The sequence below is a fragment of the Solenopsis invicta genome, chromosome 16, assembly GCF_016802725.1.
Source record: "Solenopsis invicta isolate M01_SB chromosome 16, UNIL_Sinv_3.0, whole genome shotgun sequence".
Classification (NCBI taxonomy): Eukaryota; Metazoa; Arthropoda; class Insecta; order Hymenoptera; family Formicidae; genus Solenopsis; species Solenopsis invicta.
Genome location: NC_052679.1, coordinates 24,238,571 through 24,254,309, shown reverse-complemented (window position 1 = coordinate 24,254,309; position 15,739 = coordinate 24,238,571). Strand labels below are relative to the sequence as shown.

The window sequence follows — 15,739 nt, the reverse complement described above, 5'->3', positions numbered from 1 at the left end:
GTGCAGAGCGCATTTACGCTAAAAACATGAAAAAAAAAAAAGCATCGGGTGTTAACAGTCTCTTGCAATGAAGAAGAGCACATATAGCACAGTGTATATACATATAAGTTCAATACTGCTTGAATATTTTTCAAAAATAGATTATTTAATTCTAAATTAATTATCGCTCGACGAAAATAACAATAATGTAATAAGCATTTTTATATTATAAACAAGTGACATTTTTGAGTTGTACGAATATCGTTAGTATAAATATAAAAAGTATAATTGTATAATAATATTTTTTATTCAGATTAAAACTTTGTGCAAAAAATTTTTTATTTTTTTAAAGATATTAAACGTTAAATGATAAACTTTCATAATAATAGATAAAATTATGTACAAATTAAATTTTCGTAAAAGAGATTAATAATTAATTTACAATTAAAAAAGATATATTCAAAAAGTAAAATAGATTTATATATTACATTGTCTAATATATATATATATATATACACGTAAACTCTTTTGTCTTTGCAATATTTTGTCGTTCATCAAACAAGATATTTTCTATTTATTTATAGGTATACCATATATAATCAAAAGAAAATGTTTCCTTAAGATTTTATACTTCAGTGGAAAGAAATAATAACGTAAACTGAAATACATTTTGGTTTTATTGTTAAAAATATAAAAAAAATAATTTGAAAAGCATTTTTTGACGACAGAAACATTGCAGTTTTCAAATTGTAATTTTTCATGAGTAATCATTTTGTAAAATAAATTTTTTTAAAAATAGTAAAATATGACAAAGAAACAAAATATTAAATAAATATCATATCATATATGTGAATAGTAGAGTTATAATATGTGTGTGTGTGTGTGTGTGTATATATATATATTTATATAAAACTATAAATCAAAAATGAAATATTTAAAAATTGAACACGCAATCCAGGTTTTCTCTGAAATATTTAATTTCCTTTTGGGTTCTGTTAAAGAAATTTAAAACAAGGTATCACTTCAACTATAAACAATGGTTTAGGATCTCGCCAGCTATCGATCTTTTTTTATACCTGGCGCACCGTGTACATATATATTCGTCACTGTCGATTTTATCGTAGTATCCTTTTCTCTAGCTTCAGGACGATTGTAGCACGCAATGCACGGACATATTACCGCGAATCTAATTTATTGTAGTGCGATGTGAATTTAAAGCTGCCCATCACGATGTCTCAGCGAGAAATGATCCATCGATTGACGTCTATACGACGTCGAAATCGTCGATGTTACATCCAATCCAATCGACATCATTTCAACTCAACACATCAATTCAATGATCATTTCTTGCCGAGGTATTCTAAAATTGATTGATTATTCTGCTTTGTACAATCACGTCAATATAATTGAGCTTGTTAAAATAATTATAAATATAAAATACATTCAAAATAAATTTCTAATTTATTCATAAAACAATTAAATTTTATATCAAATAAATTGTCTCAATTATATCAAATGTAATTGTCTCAATGTCTGCAACGTTCCAATTTGTTTAAATAAAATTTTTGATGAAAATTTTGTTTAAATAATATCTTGCTAAAATAGTAACAATAGATAGCAGTATTCTTTGCTGTTTGTTACTAAAGCTCTGAGTAGTTCTTGAAAAGAAACACAACTATACCTATAGTTTTAGCTGCGGTTTATCTTTAAAAGGCAGCAAATTGAATACATGTACGTAAAAGCATTGTTCATTCGTTTATCGGCCGTTTATAAACAAAAAAGTTCGGCGCGATCTCATTAGTGGTTAACTCTTTTACGCCAGTCGTCGTTTGCCCCGCTTGGATGTTTCCTTTACAAAATCATTGTTACGCGCGGAACCGTGATGGGAAGAATGGTGAGGGGAAAGAAAGAGTAGGATTGAATACGGTACTGTACAACAATCCGGTCTGAAAATCAATATGCGTGTGATTTTTTTTCGCTTGGTCCAATGATGACGGGAAACAAACTTCAAAGTGGCTTTGACTACTGGTTGCGGTAACTCGTGCTTAATAGAATTGGTCAAAGGGAAATCTAGTTTTTAAATTAAATTATCTAAAACTATATTTTGAATCTCCATTTCTACAGAACAAATAGCAATAATGTGTAGGAATGGTAGAAAAATATTGAAGATAGGTACCAGAAATGGTCTCATAAATTTTCAAAGTCAACGATCAAGATTTTGATCGGATTGGATTATTCATGCAGATTATATTTAATTAAGAACACCGAGTGGGATGGATCTTTTCTTTATCTTATCTTGCGTATCTCGTTTCGGATAATACCTTTGAGAAAAAATTTCTGCATGATATACCCTCATTGCCTCCCCAAAATTGCGAGTCTGTTACATATATATATACGGTAGTATACTAACGGTTCGAGACCTGTCCCTAGAAAATTCGTTTTACGTTAATGTCCTTCTAAGTCGATCCTTCTGAAGACACCTGTGTACTCATTCGATATGGTCAGCGCTTAAGCTGCTCGGATGACGTACGATATATATATATTAGAATTTATATCGCATGATAAAAATTCTATATGTTCTTGTAATATAAATTTATTATTATTCATGACTAAGCAAATTGACCAGGCATAAAAATTTTCGCAAGATCGTAACGTATTTTACAAATCCTTACTTTATATGATGTTTTTTATTTTAATATCTTCCTGCACACATATAGTAACTCTGATGTCTATTTAATATGTATATGGCGGATAATTAAACAGTGATATATGCATATGATACATGAAAGTTAGCTAAAAAAATTACGCATTTCGAAATGTAATGTATTTATAATATTGTATTTTGACGTTAGCATTTATTTGATTAACATCTATAACATTTATTTGAAATAACTCAAGTATTAATCTAAAAACCTTTTTATCAAGATTTCTCGTAATTTCTTAAATATTAAAAAGGTTTCAATATTTTAAGAGTTGTGTAATCTAAGACTTTGCAATTATTAAAAATTATAAATAAACAAAATAATTGTTGAGTAATCAATAAAATTATCATAAGCTGCATAGCCGAGCTGTTGCTTTTATTTAAGTAAAAAAAAATATTTTTTATTGAAAATATATCTCACACATAAAAACAAAAATGCTTAGAGCTTTTATTGAATAATCATATATTAGAGAAGAGAGAAGTTCAAAATTTTATCAAATGTTTTTAAAACATTTCATAAAATTAATTAACGGCTAATATTCATAATAAATTTTAATATTTAAAATTAAACTAGGAAAGGCTCTGAAGAAATAAATTAAAATATGAATTAATTCCAATGAGAGCCAACATCAGATGTTCGTGTGTGAATTAATGTAATTAACAAATTATTATTACAGTACAGACAGTTTCGATCCTCATTTTAGATCATTTTCAGTATAAAATATTATTATTAGATTATTCAAAAGTTTAAAGTGAGTCTTCTTGTTAAACAACGGTTTTTATCGTTATGACTATTCAAAGAACTTTTTATGCAACGACGCGGACTGTAACGCATCAGAAAAACATTGTCTACATAATTGTACTGCATTATTTTCGGCTCCGAACATACCAATTTTTTGTTGTGTGTCCATTTTACATGCGATGGTTAATAATTAAACTTGCGCTACACAAGTTTGATTATCAACCATCACATGTAAAATGGAGTAATAAATTACACTGAAAATAATCCAAAATTGAGGATTAAAACATATGTACTGTAATAATAATTTATTAATTATTATAAATTTATTACACACTAATTCACACACGAACATGTGGTGTTGAGTCTCATCGGCATTAATTCATATTTTAATATTTAAAGTTATCCCAAGTATATATTGTTTGAGATGTTATCACAGAGCCGTATTAGCCGTATTATTTTAAGACATTACTCAAACAGTCTTGAAATAAGATTATATTATGAAAATCGGCCTTAGTATCTTAAGACATTACTTAAGATGGTCTTGAAATTAAATCAAACCATCTAATACCGTCCAATATACCATTTTTGTAAGAGTATAAAGTAAGTTATTAAACAGAAAAAGTTATTTATTTCGATTTGTGTCACGTTCATGCTGAAAAAAACTCCTATTTGCTTGCTTTTCACAAATACATTGCCTCTAGTAATATCGCACAAGCAAATTTCATTTCGTTTTAGATGGCAGGTCTCTGTTAAAATCTGTAAATTTTTCGCATTTGAAATGAGAAGTTTGCAATAGGTGCTTGCAAATCCCGCATAAAAAATATATCTTGCAATTGTTAAAGTATGTTTTTTAAAAATTTATTTTTTTAAATCAAAATAAGACTTTTATACGTATGTTAATTGTTTTACATATGTAACAAATATTTTTCCAAAATTTTATTATTTTTTAAAAATTGTAGACAATTTTTCTAAAAATAATTCAGTTTTAAATTAATTACTTTTATAAAATTTTTTATTTCTTAAAATAAAGAAAATTTAAATTACTTTCTATTAAAATATTTTACTCGTGCATGAAACCTACGTGAGAAAAACGGTGAGCTAAAAATTTAACACAATATTATATTAATAAAATCACGCATGTGTGTTTTGCTACGATATTCGCCAATTCGCAAACATTTATGAATACAGTATTTCGCTGACTATATAATATTAAATTATATACATGATCAATTTCTTACTTGAACTATATCTCATCTTCAATTTTTGTGAACCGAGAAATTTATTTAATAATATACGAATCGCATGAAGCGTTTGACAGTTTTTAAAATGAAGTTTATCCTGACGGAGAGAACTTTTTCTGTTCTCCTGAAGTATCTAAAAATTTTGCTTATAATATAGATTTGAAAATAGGAATATAAAATGCTCAAACCGATTGCTAGAATGTCAAAACTCTTTGCTTACCGCGCTTGAACGTATTCTTTATAATTATTTTGAAAGTCCCCAAAAAATTATTTTCAAAACTGTACCCAGCTAAATGCTTCACCAAAATCGTTTCTTTTTTTATTCAGTTTTCTTACACCGATTCAATGGACGCAACTGTAGTTCTGAATAGATAAAACGAGGTTTACGAACGGCACGAAAGTGCGTCCATATTACCTCCATTAACGCAATTGCTCCATGTGATTGAAATCCAAGCAGATTCATCTTCGAATGGAAACGAAATCGATCGGGTCCACCGCCGCGCCGATTCAGCCATAATCGGCGGGACAGCTGCATTCAACGTCGGTTTCCCGCGAAAGGACTTTCGGCGACATGCTAGGCATCCATGTCGGGCTTACGAATTTTTGCATATACGTCACACTGTAGCGAAATCCCGTATCGGCGTTGCCCTTTACGCGACAGTTAATATTCGACGATCTTTTGTAGAGCGTCAAAGGCGGACCGCCCTCTCCTCGCGGCGGATAAATAAGAATCTTCTCTAGATTGGCTTTGCCATCACTGTGCTTCGGCTTTTCAAGCCTCAGGCGAGCGGAATTCGCCAATCGTTCTTTCTCGATGGGTCTTGCTCTTCGAATGGCCCTCTGGGTGCTGAACATGGATTGATTTTGCTCGTAGCTACCGCCGTACTCCTGCGCATTGGTCTTCACCGCGTTGCGACAGGTGGATTTCGATGGTCTGCGAAACGTGTCTTGGTTTACCGCTTTCACCTTTTCGCAGAAGGACTCGAGTTTCTTTACCGGATCCTTTTCTTCGTAAGAAACGGATGACGAGCAGGAACAGCAATCGCAACAGTATACCGTATCGAATATCCTTCGCGATGAATCGCTGTCGTTTCTTTCCGCATTCTCGTCATTCCCGATGCAGGTGCAAGAACGAGTTAAACACACCGCTGGTGGATCGTGAAAGGGCTCCCTGCACTCGCATACGGATCCCGCTGCATCGTATCTTAATCCCAAAGAATCCCCTGACACGAGTTTTCCAGGAGTTCTTATCGCGAATTTCTTACTAGCGGGATATCTCGGGGTAATCTTTTTTCCTAACGCCGTCCGCGCTCCCATCGCTTTTCCCTCGTTGCTCTTTAAATCGTTGTTAAATTTCTTATACCGTCGAGCCACTTCTCTCGAGCCACGGCGCGCTCGATCCTTCGGAAACGATACGCGCGGCTTTAAGTCTTCCAAATCGACCGCATCGCCGCGATTATTTGTTCTCTCATCATCGAAGATGTCGCACGAGTGATTGTCACACACCGCTCCCACATTCCGCGGATCTTCTTCGATCGGTAGATCGCTCTCGGACTCACCCTCGTCGTTATCTCCAGGCTGTACCGATTCGGGCAATGTATTGCGAACTGTCGTTACTGCGTAATTGGCTCGTTCGCTCGTTGTAAATGGTCGGCGTGTGTTCTCACGTCGCGGACGAATGGGTCCATTCGTGTTTTCTGGGCAACGGCAGTATCTCGAGCATTCCGCCGTTTCGTCTTGCTCGGCATCCTCGCAACAGCATCCGAGCCGTTGCTTATCTTCGCGGGTGCGTACCACTTTGCACAGCTTCCCGGATTCCCTTAAAAGGCCGGGTCTGCGATAACACGACGACTCTCGTTTTCTTAAAACGTCCGGCCTTCGTCGCCATTGATCCGTGTTGTTCTTACGCTTAGCCTCTCGGTAACTTCTATCGATTGATGTTCCTATAATGGAACCGGACGCTTTTAGCGGACGTCCCACTTTATTCTCCCATTGTGAAGCTCGCCTTTGCAATAACGAGCTTGTTTCAGACAGTCTCGTCGACGCCGTCAACCTGTTGGATCGCGAAGTCAAACCCCAAGAAGTCGGTTGTCTGGATCTCTTTATGGGATAATGATATCCTGAAGTATAACGTCCTTTGTAACGTTCGTTCTTCACTGGAGTTTGATAAGAGAACGTCATATTTCGGTCGGAATAAATTTCATTAAGTGGCTGTTGATTTACAAAGTCGCTGACGTCACTTTCTTCATATAATTTCCTCATCCGCGTTTCTCGTCTCTGTTTGTAATCACGATAATCAGGATCTCTCTTCGTTGTCTTCTCATTAGGTGCAATGCTTGAATAAATGTCTTCAAATGCTCTTCTACGCAGTGATTTAAGTGCACGAACCTTATTCGTAGATTTTGTGTCCATAAGTTTTGATCTGCTAATTCTGGAACTGCGATCTGGAATGGCGTCTCTGATGACTTCATAGCTGGCTGTTTCTGTTGTTGCCGGCCACGTGTTATGGTTCTTTCTAGAGTACCAACCGTGGAATACCGGTGAAGATTCACGATACTTGTAGGAATTTCCTGATAAATTCGAATGTCGATAAATAGATTTAGTGGAAGTATTTATGTTTCTTCTAGAATTTTCTTCAACGGTAAAATCAGGACCGCCGCGGGAAGGAAATTTTCGCCCCGAACAGCAATGATTGCAAGCATCCGTGGTATTATGACCGGAAGATTGCTTTGTCTTTCTTTTCGAAACGGTATTTTTATTTTTTTTCGACGCTACTCTAGATTTGATTTCTTTTAATGAGCTAAACCGTGTATCTGAACGCTTCACGCTGCAGTTGCTGGACCTTTTTGTGCCGGCATAATCCTCATCATCGCTGCTCACCTCGAGGCGACAGTTTTGTTCGACATCCTTAATGTAATTTAATATATCTTCGTTCTTCAGCCTCTCAAGATGTTTGGCCTTGCTGCGCTTCTCATAATTTTCAAACCATCGAATGTCCTTTTGATCGTCGTTACCATCGGGGTAATCTATTTTTCCATTTTTCGACATTATTTATGTTCGATATGTGAATCGCATGTCACATGTGAATCGGGATGTAACCTCAGCATAGAGACGCTCATAAATTTCTCGGATGAGGCGGCGATGCATCACGTTTCTTCGCATTGTGATTTGGACGCACCTTGTTTATCGACATGTCAGCGCTGATGTTGGTTGCACGCAAAACCCACGGGTCCGCAAACGGCGTTTGAAGGATGTTTAAAGGATCTTTGACAACTTTGATATTTTCAAATTGAAAATTTCAATACGGTCCAATCGTGAATGTGGTCACAGTTGATCGATGTTTTTCACAATTTCATGTAAATTCGTATAATTCATTCGTATAATTTATATTAAATTCATAAAAGGTTTCGAGATATTCTGTAAGAAAGTAGCAATATGCATAATAATAGATCCAGAATCTGACCTAAATGCAAATTTAAATCTTAAAGGTTTACGTAAAGTACGCGCGATAAACTTTTAAAAATTCTAAGCCTGAGAAGATTCAATAAATAGATTCAAGGAAATAGATACTTCATGAAAAATAGCAAAATATGTTAAGATTCATTAAACTGAGAAGAAAAGTAGCATATGAAAGATGATAAATATGAAACGGAGAGCGCGATAACAACATAGTAACAAAATAGTTTATAATAATAAAGTTATAATTGCACGTTTCGGCTCTCTCTTTTAACCATCTTCAACTTTACGTTCACAAGGTTTTTTTTATAGAGAAGCACCTTATGAGGTGAAATACGCCCTGTGCGAGAAAATATAAAGGCTGTTTGGCATTATATGTTGAAGCTCAAAAGTAATATAGCACAGTAATATCTCGCTTTAAAAGATAGATGGTTATTTCTGTAATTTTTTACAAACGTAAAAGAATAAAAATACCGTTGAACAACATGTCTCCTTTTTTTTGAAATCTCCGTCTACTCGGATAATCGTTGGATAGCAACATTTTTAAATTCAAATAATTGCGAGGATGGAATTACGCTAATGTTAATTCAGTAATGCAATTTACTTTCTTTTTTTCCAGAGAATCGTAAATTTCTCTCTCGTTAGGTCAGAGCGTTGGCAGAGAAATGTAACATTTTTACCGGCTTAGAAGTCAACATAGATAACCAGATTGCAACGCAGCAATTTTTATTAGCACGTTTATGCATTATCACGCATCGCTTGTTTTAATAACGAGTTTTCAGTTTCCCTAGCTCTTTTATATGATTTTTCTGGCTAGTGGAAGTAATTTAAAATAATAAATAAGTAACACACAAATGGAAATAAATGTCTGCAGTCGGCTGTATCTCGGCGCATCATATAACGTTAGAAGTGATACCAAGTTACTAATTTTCATTAACTTTCGACCGCTGCAGTCCCATGATATTTTATCTCCTATGTAGCATTTATTAATCGCTTTGCGCATGTTTTGCGCAATAGATATATTTTATAGAAGTTTGACGAAGCGTTTTCGCACCGTATTCGCTAAAAATATTAATCCAATTCAACGGATTTTTTTTTATTTCCATCCAGTCACGAGTAATGCTTATGACGGCATTACTTTTCATTCAGTCCTCGTATCTAGCCGACTGACGATTTATTCACGTTGATGTAGATGTAGATGTATTTGGATTATGCATACGTGTAATAAAGAAAGTTGTAAAACGAAAAACAAAAAAGTAGTCAAATACTGGGGCAAGCACATAGGTAATAGTCAAATTTTGGACACTTGTAATGAATTAACTAATTCTTTAGTATTAAGCGTAGATTGAGATTATACGTCACAGGAAAGAAAGCATGGGTAATGATATTATTAAAGTATGCGCAGGAATGATAATACTTTACTGTGCTTTCAAATATGCTCGCATACATTAACCAATGTAATGTCAAATTGATAGATGAGAGTTTGAACTTAATTAACCTATAAAAGTAAGTTTATATGTTTCTGTTTCTGTAGAATATATACTTTAATTATTTACGTGATATTTTACAATACGTACGTTCTTTCCGTTAGTTTTTTTAATTAAAATTAAATAAATATCAGGTACATTGTTAATTGAAACATGACGCATCGCTTCTTGGAATCTTCTAATTGGCACGGTTTTTCCTAATTGGAAATACTCGACGCTGGGAATTTATAATTTGAGAAATGAACACATTGTGTAAATTTGTGTTTACGTTTCAAACGGATGATATAGTTGACTGAAAGATCTGGAGAAGAAATAAAACGTAGTGTCCATATGGAAGTCAATTCATTTAAGTCGATTGTCGATATTGTTTAGGTTCTGTTTTTTTAATTACTCAAAACACACTTTTGTCGCTAATATTAATTGTAATTAATATTAGTTTGTCAATTATATTGAAAAAAAATTCTTTATGAATAATGTTTTATCACTATATTGAATTATAGGATTTCCAATGATACGATGGCTCGTTGCAGGCGATATCGTTGGCTTTTAGCGCCCGTTGGTTTATTCCTCGGTGCAACGGCGATGTTTCTTTATTATTGTAAAAATTATGTCTGTGAAGAACACGAGGATAACAAAGCTGAAAATTTAAACAAACGATAATTCAATATTTTATAAATTGAATTTTAATTGTCGATATAATATATATACACTTCAGAGACATGTGATTGAATTATTGTAATAAAACTGTTGCTATCGTAATGTTTCTACTAAAAGCATCGCATCCGTCAGTAATATATTTTCATAGTTTTTTTTAATATTTGAAATTCTCTCTCATAATTTTGTTAAAAGAAATTACGACAAATAGATAGGATTCGTGGAAGAATAAAATACATTTATTTAACTTTCTTTACAATATGAAAAAAAGAGCAACAGTTATCTGTTCATAAAAATACGTCTTCGCTTCAGAATGCTCGCCTTTCTCCTTTGTTGCGTATCCATTTCACGGTAACACGGTCTGAAACAGATTTAATTCAATTTCAAGTTGTATTGATTTATTTATTATCGCACGAAGTGATTGTTGATGGATAAAATGGAATAATATTCAAATATCTCTAATTAAAATTAAAAATAAAAATTATCTATTAAAATTTTAGAACGTTTTTAATTTTAACCGAAATTCCGTTCCCATGTCGATGATGGCTTCTTGTAATCGCTCGATAAACGAACGCCACAGTGCCGCAGGATTGTCTTCGACAATGTTTTCTTTACACTCGTGTCCAATCCACAATCTCATAGTGAGAATTACGATCACTATAACGATTCCTTGTAACGCTAATAACCACTGATTACGAAGCACATTCCTCCAGTATTCACTCGCTTTAATCTGTTCATTGCATTATTAGTTATTAAACGGTGTAAGTTATAAAACACAGAAGATAAAAATATGCATAAATAGCACTTTATTTATTTTTTAATTTGATTCTAGTTTACCAAATGTATTTTTACTTTAAAATTACAATCCACGAAAAATTGCGTTTGATTAAATTTAATCACAGTAATTTTGAGAATTAAAAATTCTTGATTAAAGAAAACTAAATAACTTGCAGAGCTGCATTTTTAGTTAAGTCCGGTTGAGACAAATTTTAATATAAATTTTAAATAATTTTTAATACTATTTAATACTATCAAAAATAGAAAGCTTTTTAGTAAGCCTTTTGGTAGAAATAAAAATTAATCCTTGAAAAGATATCTGTTGAAATATTAGGATGTCCTGTGCACGGTCCTTCATTTTTCACTATGTTAATTGGTAGCCAAGATAATATTTTATAACGTAGAACCTTTTCTCTGCTACTGGCTACTCACTCTTACGTAATAACGCAATATTGCCGAAATACAGGCTAAGAAAGGTTTTGTTTAGCTTTCATTATAGCAAGTTCTCTTGACAAACGGGCTACGTCAACTTTTTTCATCTTCAAAATTTTGGGAAGCGTCCTGAGAGCGTCATTGAACCCGAAAGTTTAAAAGCCTCTCATTGTGTACGCAAAAGTGCGCTGACACTTTGCAAAAATCGCAGCGTGACGACATTGTGCCGCAGAAATTCTATTTATTGAGTTTCTCGGCAGCCTTTTGCTCAGTTGTCGTTAAAAAACTTTTAAGCCCGTCAACGCACTTCCACGTGACGGTGAGCTATTACCCGCAAAATGTATAAAATTCTTTGCAACGGTGAGCTCTTCCTCCTTTTCCCGTATGGAAATAAATTCAGACATACTTTCAGCAACAGATTTGTGTCAAACATATCGGATATCTTTCACACAATACAGTAAGATATAAATGAGAAGATTATATCAATTTATTATTAATTTATATTAAATATTAAATCAAAAGACTGAAATTCTTGAATTATTTGTCGGAGTTATTGAAACGAGTTTTAATATGAAAAAAAATATTGAATATGCATAATACGAAATATCAAGAGAAAAGAGAATTTCAATCTCTTCACTCGTTATAAATTTATCTTATCGTGTCGAAATGTGTTTGCCTTTGTTAGAAAACAAATATGTTTTAATATAAAAGTCTGTTGAAAATTGAATAGAATTTTATAAATTTCAACAATAACACCATCGATAATATATTTTAACATTAAAACTTTGCAACGGGCGCATTAAATAGAGATTAGTAAATTAATTAAAAATTGATTGTGAAAGATTGTTTCGATCGGAAATCTCGAACGTGGATAGTCTGATGCTCCTTTTCACGAGAGCTTTCACGACTATTGAAATCTATCGTTATTAAAGAGCTACGAAATTACAATTATATGTGATATACTAGAAGTGATATATCAGAGAGAGATTACGAACAAATTGCAGCGAACGGAGTAACCTTTAATTTACGCTTGTGAGAGTCTTCATTTCTTTGTACTTCCAAACTATTTACACTTTTATTGCCGGAATCATCATCCTGAGAATTCACTTGTAACCTTAAAGCTTTTGGAGTATAACTGTCTGATTTGTCGAACTTGGCTATGCTGAAAAAAGCAATTATTATTGTTCATTAGGTACTTTTTAATCATGTTACCAATATAAAAGTGATGCTATTAGGTAAACAATAGATTTACGAAATAATATGTGAATTGGAATAATTCTTCAATGTTTTTCTTTTTGTCCTATGGAATATATCAAACGGCGAATGGGTTACGAATTTTACCATACTGTTATAAACAAAAAATTTAGCGAAGACGAGAAATTAAACCAAATATTCAATCTAGACACTATCGATTTATTTCTATCAAAACAAGACTATGAGAAAACTTCACGAAGTTAAAATTAATAATGTATGTTATATAAAATTACGACGTACGTCATAGTTATAACAATTCAGCTTTGCATTGCAGTTACATTTTTATTGTAGATATGTATATGAATTTTGGTTTAAATTCCATTAAAGCTTGTAAAATATTCATAGATATTTTAATGTTTCCAGATTTTAAAGAAATTAAATAGAATTAAATTAATTTTTCATTACAAAGTTTCTAATTTTTTACAATTTCTCCATCACAAAAACAGAATCTGCAATTCAGTTTTACAAAAAGAAATTTTTAAAAAAGTATTATACAATTATTTACAATACATAGACACGATTGTTAAATTTACTGTTCCTGCACGCAAGGATTATATTATATTCTCGAATCAATATAATGCTACAGCGTTTCTTAAGAGACAATCGTCATCTATTCTGATTGAACTGGGCAGCTATCATCCACCTCTACAGTCTCTCATCGGAAATGCTGGTTTCCGACTGGTGAGTTTCCGACAGCATTATCGCTGTGTGGCTTATCTGGGATCTCGTTCGAAATCTGCCCACCATCGTCGCGAAACAAAACGGGTGATAGCAGCCTCGTTCAATTACAGCGTCGAAGCCTTCCGATCGTGAAGCGGTAGTCTCGGAAACGACATTTCCTGCGCCCTCAAAATGTTGGGAAGCTTAAACCTTTCTCAGATATAGGGTACGATATTTCTAACTTATTTCGTTGAGTTTCTCCTCTACTTGTAGTTATGCTAAAGTTTCCTAGCTCGCGTTCGCATCGCTTTAATCGAACTCTTTAGGATTGAATTATTGCCTTCATAAATAAGATCAGATTAAACTTAATAGAAGCTAATTTATTTTCCGGTGACATATTTATATCTTTTTAACAATTAGCTTTCAAAAATAATTACAATAATATTACGTAAAATTATTATTAAAAATGTCAGCGTTGGAAAAAACATTATGCGACACAAATTATTCTCATTCGAAGCTGCAAACGTAAATATAGATCTAGCGTGCTCTATAAGTTAGATCCATTTTCTCAGGGATTACCATTCACTTTGTCATATCCGAGAATTTGCCACTCAGTGTCATTTATAATCCTCTATCAGAGTATAAAGGTTAACACTGGTATTAGTTATGGCTATTAATGTATTAATATTATTATATTATTGTTGGCTTCTACAATAGCTGATTGCGACGTTATAATGCACATTATCCCGATCTAATATGTAGCATATTTAATACTCTTGTGTATAGTATATCCAAAATAATCTAATTTATTTTGCATGTACTATTGAAAGTAACACAGTTTAGATTCCATGCAATATATAATAATAATATTATATACATGTAAATATATACATAATTAGTGTTGAGTGTAATTTTAGTTAGACTTACATAATTACATAACGTATTTTTTATTAATAATATTTTTACTGAAATGCAGTAATTATTTTGATGAAATTTTGAGGATGTGTGTATTACATCTCAAAGTATTAAAAATTTTTTAATTTTATACATTGTTTTATTATTACATTTGAGTACCTGATGTGTAAAATTTGAGCATACTTCTTTTACATGGACTTAAACATTTTTTTTACTTTATTGATTGCTTTTAATGTTTATGTAAAATCGTGATTTGTACTACTTATTTGCAAACTTTATGAGAAAGTAGTATTACGAATTAAATCTAATATTTTACAAATAAATACTAAAAAAGAACACATAGCCGACGAACCCCTGGTGTCATTTAGCTCCGGTTCCCCTACTAATTAAAATCTAATAAATATTTGTGCAAAATTTTATCAACATTTATTTTCTCGTTTAGAGTTATTTATTTAAAATTGCAACAAAATAGAATCATTTTCGTTGAATGAACCACTATAAGATAATTGTTTTATTTTCTTCTGATTTTATAGACAAAATTGTGATATGTACAATCAAGATTTTTTGTTGTTGATCAGAAAAGGAAAGAATAAACCTAAGAAGCCTACAGTTTTTTAATTTCGATAACTTTTAATTGGTGTTATAAGATCAAAACATTCTTAAAGACCAGTGTTTACAATTAATTCTTATCTTTCAAGTAATGTCTTAAGATGCTAATACGGTTCTATGATTGGTTGATAACATCTTAAAACAGTAATTAAAATGTTTTTAAGTATATAATTGACTATGAATGCTCGCCGATATTTTTGTTATAAATAAAATAACATGAAATCACTGAAATTCGAAGTTAACAATGTAAGTACTGAATTGTTCGATAAATTAAAGAGTATTTTATTGATTTCTCGATACTCATTTGTGATAAATTTTACAAAATATGTTGTTGATTTATAAATTTATAAATAAAGTTTATTAAATTTCAGAATAATTTAAATATTATTCAACTTTCTGGCAAAATGTATTTATTAATACCGTTTCGACTTCAGATTTGGGTCTTTTTCAAGTTCTTGCATACTGATATTTAAATTAATTTGATTTTATAACTGGCGACAATAAATACTATCTCATTTGGTTGTTTATTAAACATGTTTGCTCTTAAAAGGTGTTTCCAATTCTTCGAAATGCATTTCGACTTTTATTTTAATTATTATTTATTAAAATGCTACTAAATATTATCACAAAGCTCAATCATTTTTAAATCGTGTATGTAACAATTATTGACCCCTGACTTTTACCAATTTTAACATTTATTACATAATAATATTATTGAAATAAGTAGAAATATATTCTTTCGAAATAGCTAGTAAATTGATAATTAATATATTTTACGAATTCTTTGTTAATATTGCTAGATGGTAAATGTAATATTTATAAAAACATTTTA

The 15,739-nt window shown here is 32.0% G+C and overlaps 2 protein-coding genes across 2 annotated transcripts in view; one reads left to right on the top strand and one right to left on the bottom strand.

Annotated features, from left to right (window-relative positions):
* The window catches only part of LOC105202817 (tachykinins), a 72,528-nt gene that overhangs the window by 39,475 nt on the left and 17,314 nt on the right, over window positions 1–15,739 (top strand). The gene's annotated exons all lie outside the window — the stretch shown is intronic.
* LOC105202815 lies at window positions 10,485–12,990 on the bottom strand. The gene is made up of 4 exons (XM_011171501.3): window positions 12,722–12,990; window positions 12,487–12,631; window positions 10,779–10,990; window positions 10,485–10,621 (listed from the first exon to the last, which is right to left on the bottom strand). The coding sequence occupies exons 1-4, from the start codon at window positions 12,811–12,813 to the stop codon at window positions 10,540–10,542; spliced, it is 531 nt and encodes a 176-aa protein (XP_011169803.1). The 5' UTR covers window positions 12,814–12,990; the 3' UTR covers window positions 10,485–10,539.

What these genes read in the sequence shown, in the direction of transcription:
- LOC105202815 (XM_011171501.3), bottom strand. Translation starts at nt 12,813, where the DNA reads ATGGTAAAATTCGTAACCCATTCGCCGTTTGATATATTCCATAGGACA. An exon ending in CTCACAAGCGTAAATTAAAG is followed by an intron (nt 10,991 to 12,486) that starts GTTACTCCGTTC and finishes TGCAATGAACAG; the next exon opens with ATTAAAGCGAGTGAATACTG. An exon ending in GACATGGGAACGGAATTTCG is followed by an intron (nt 10,622 to 10,778) that starts GTTAAAATTAAA and finishes AATCTGTTTCAG; the next exon opens with ACCGTGTTACCGTGAAATGG.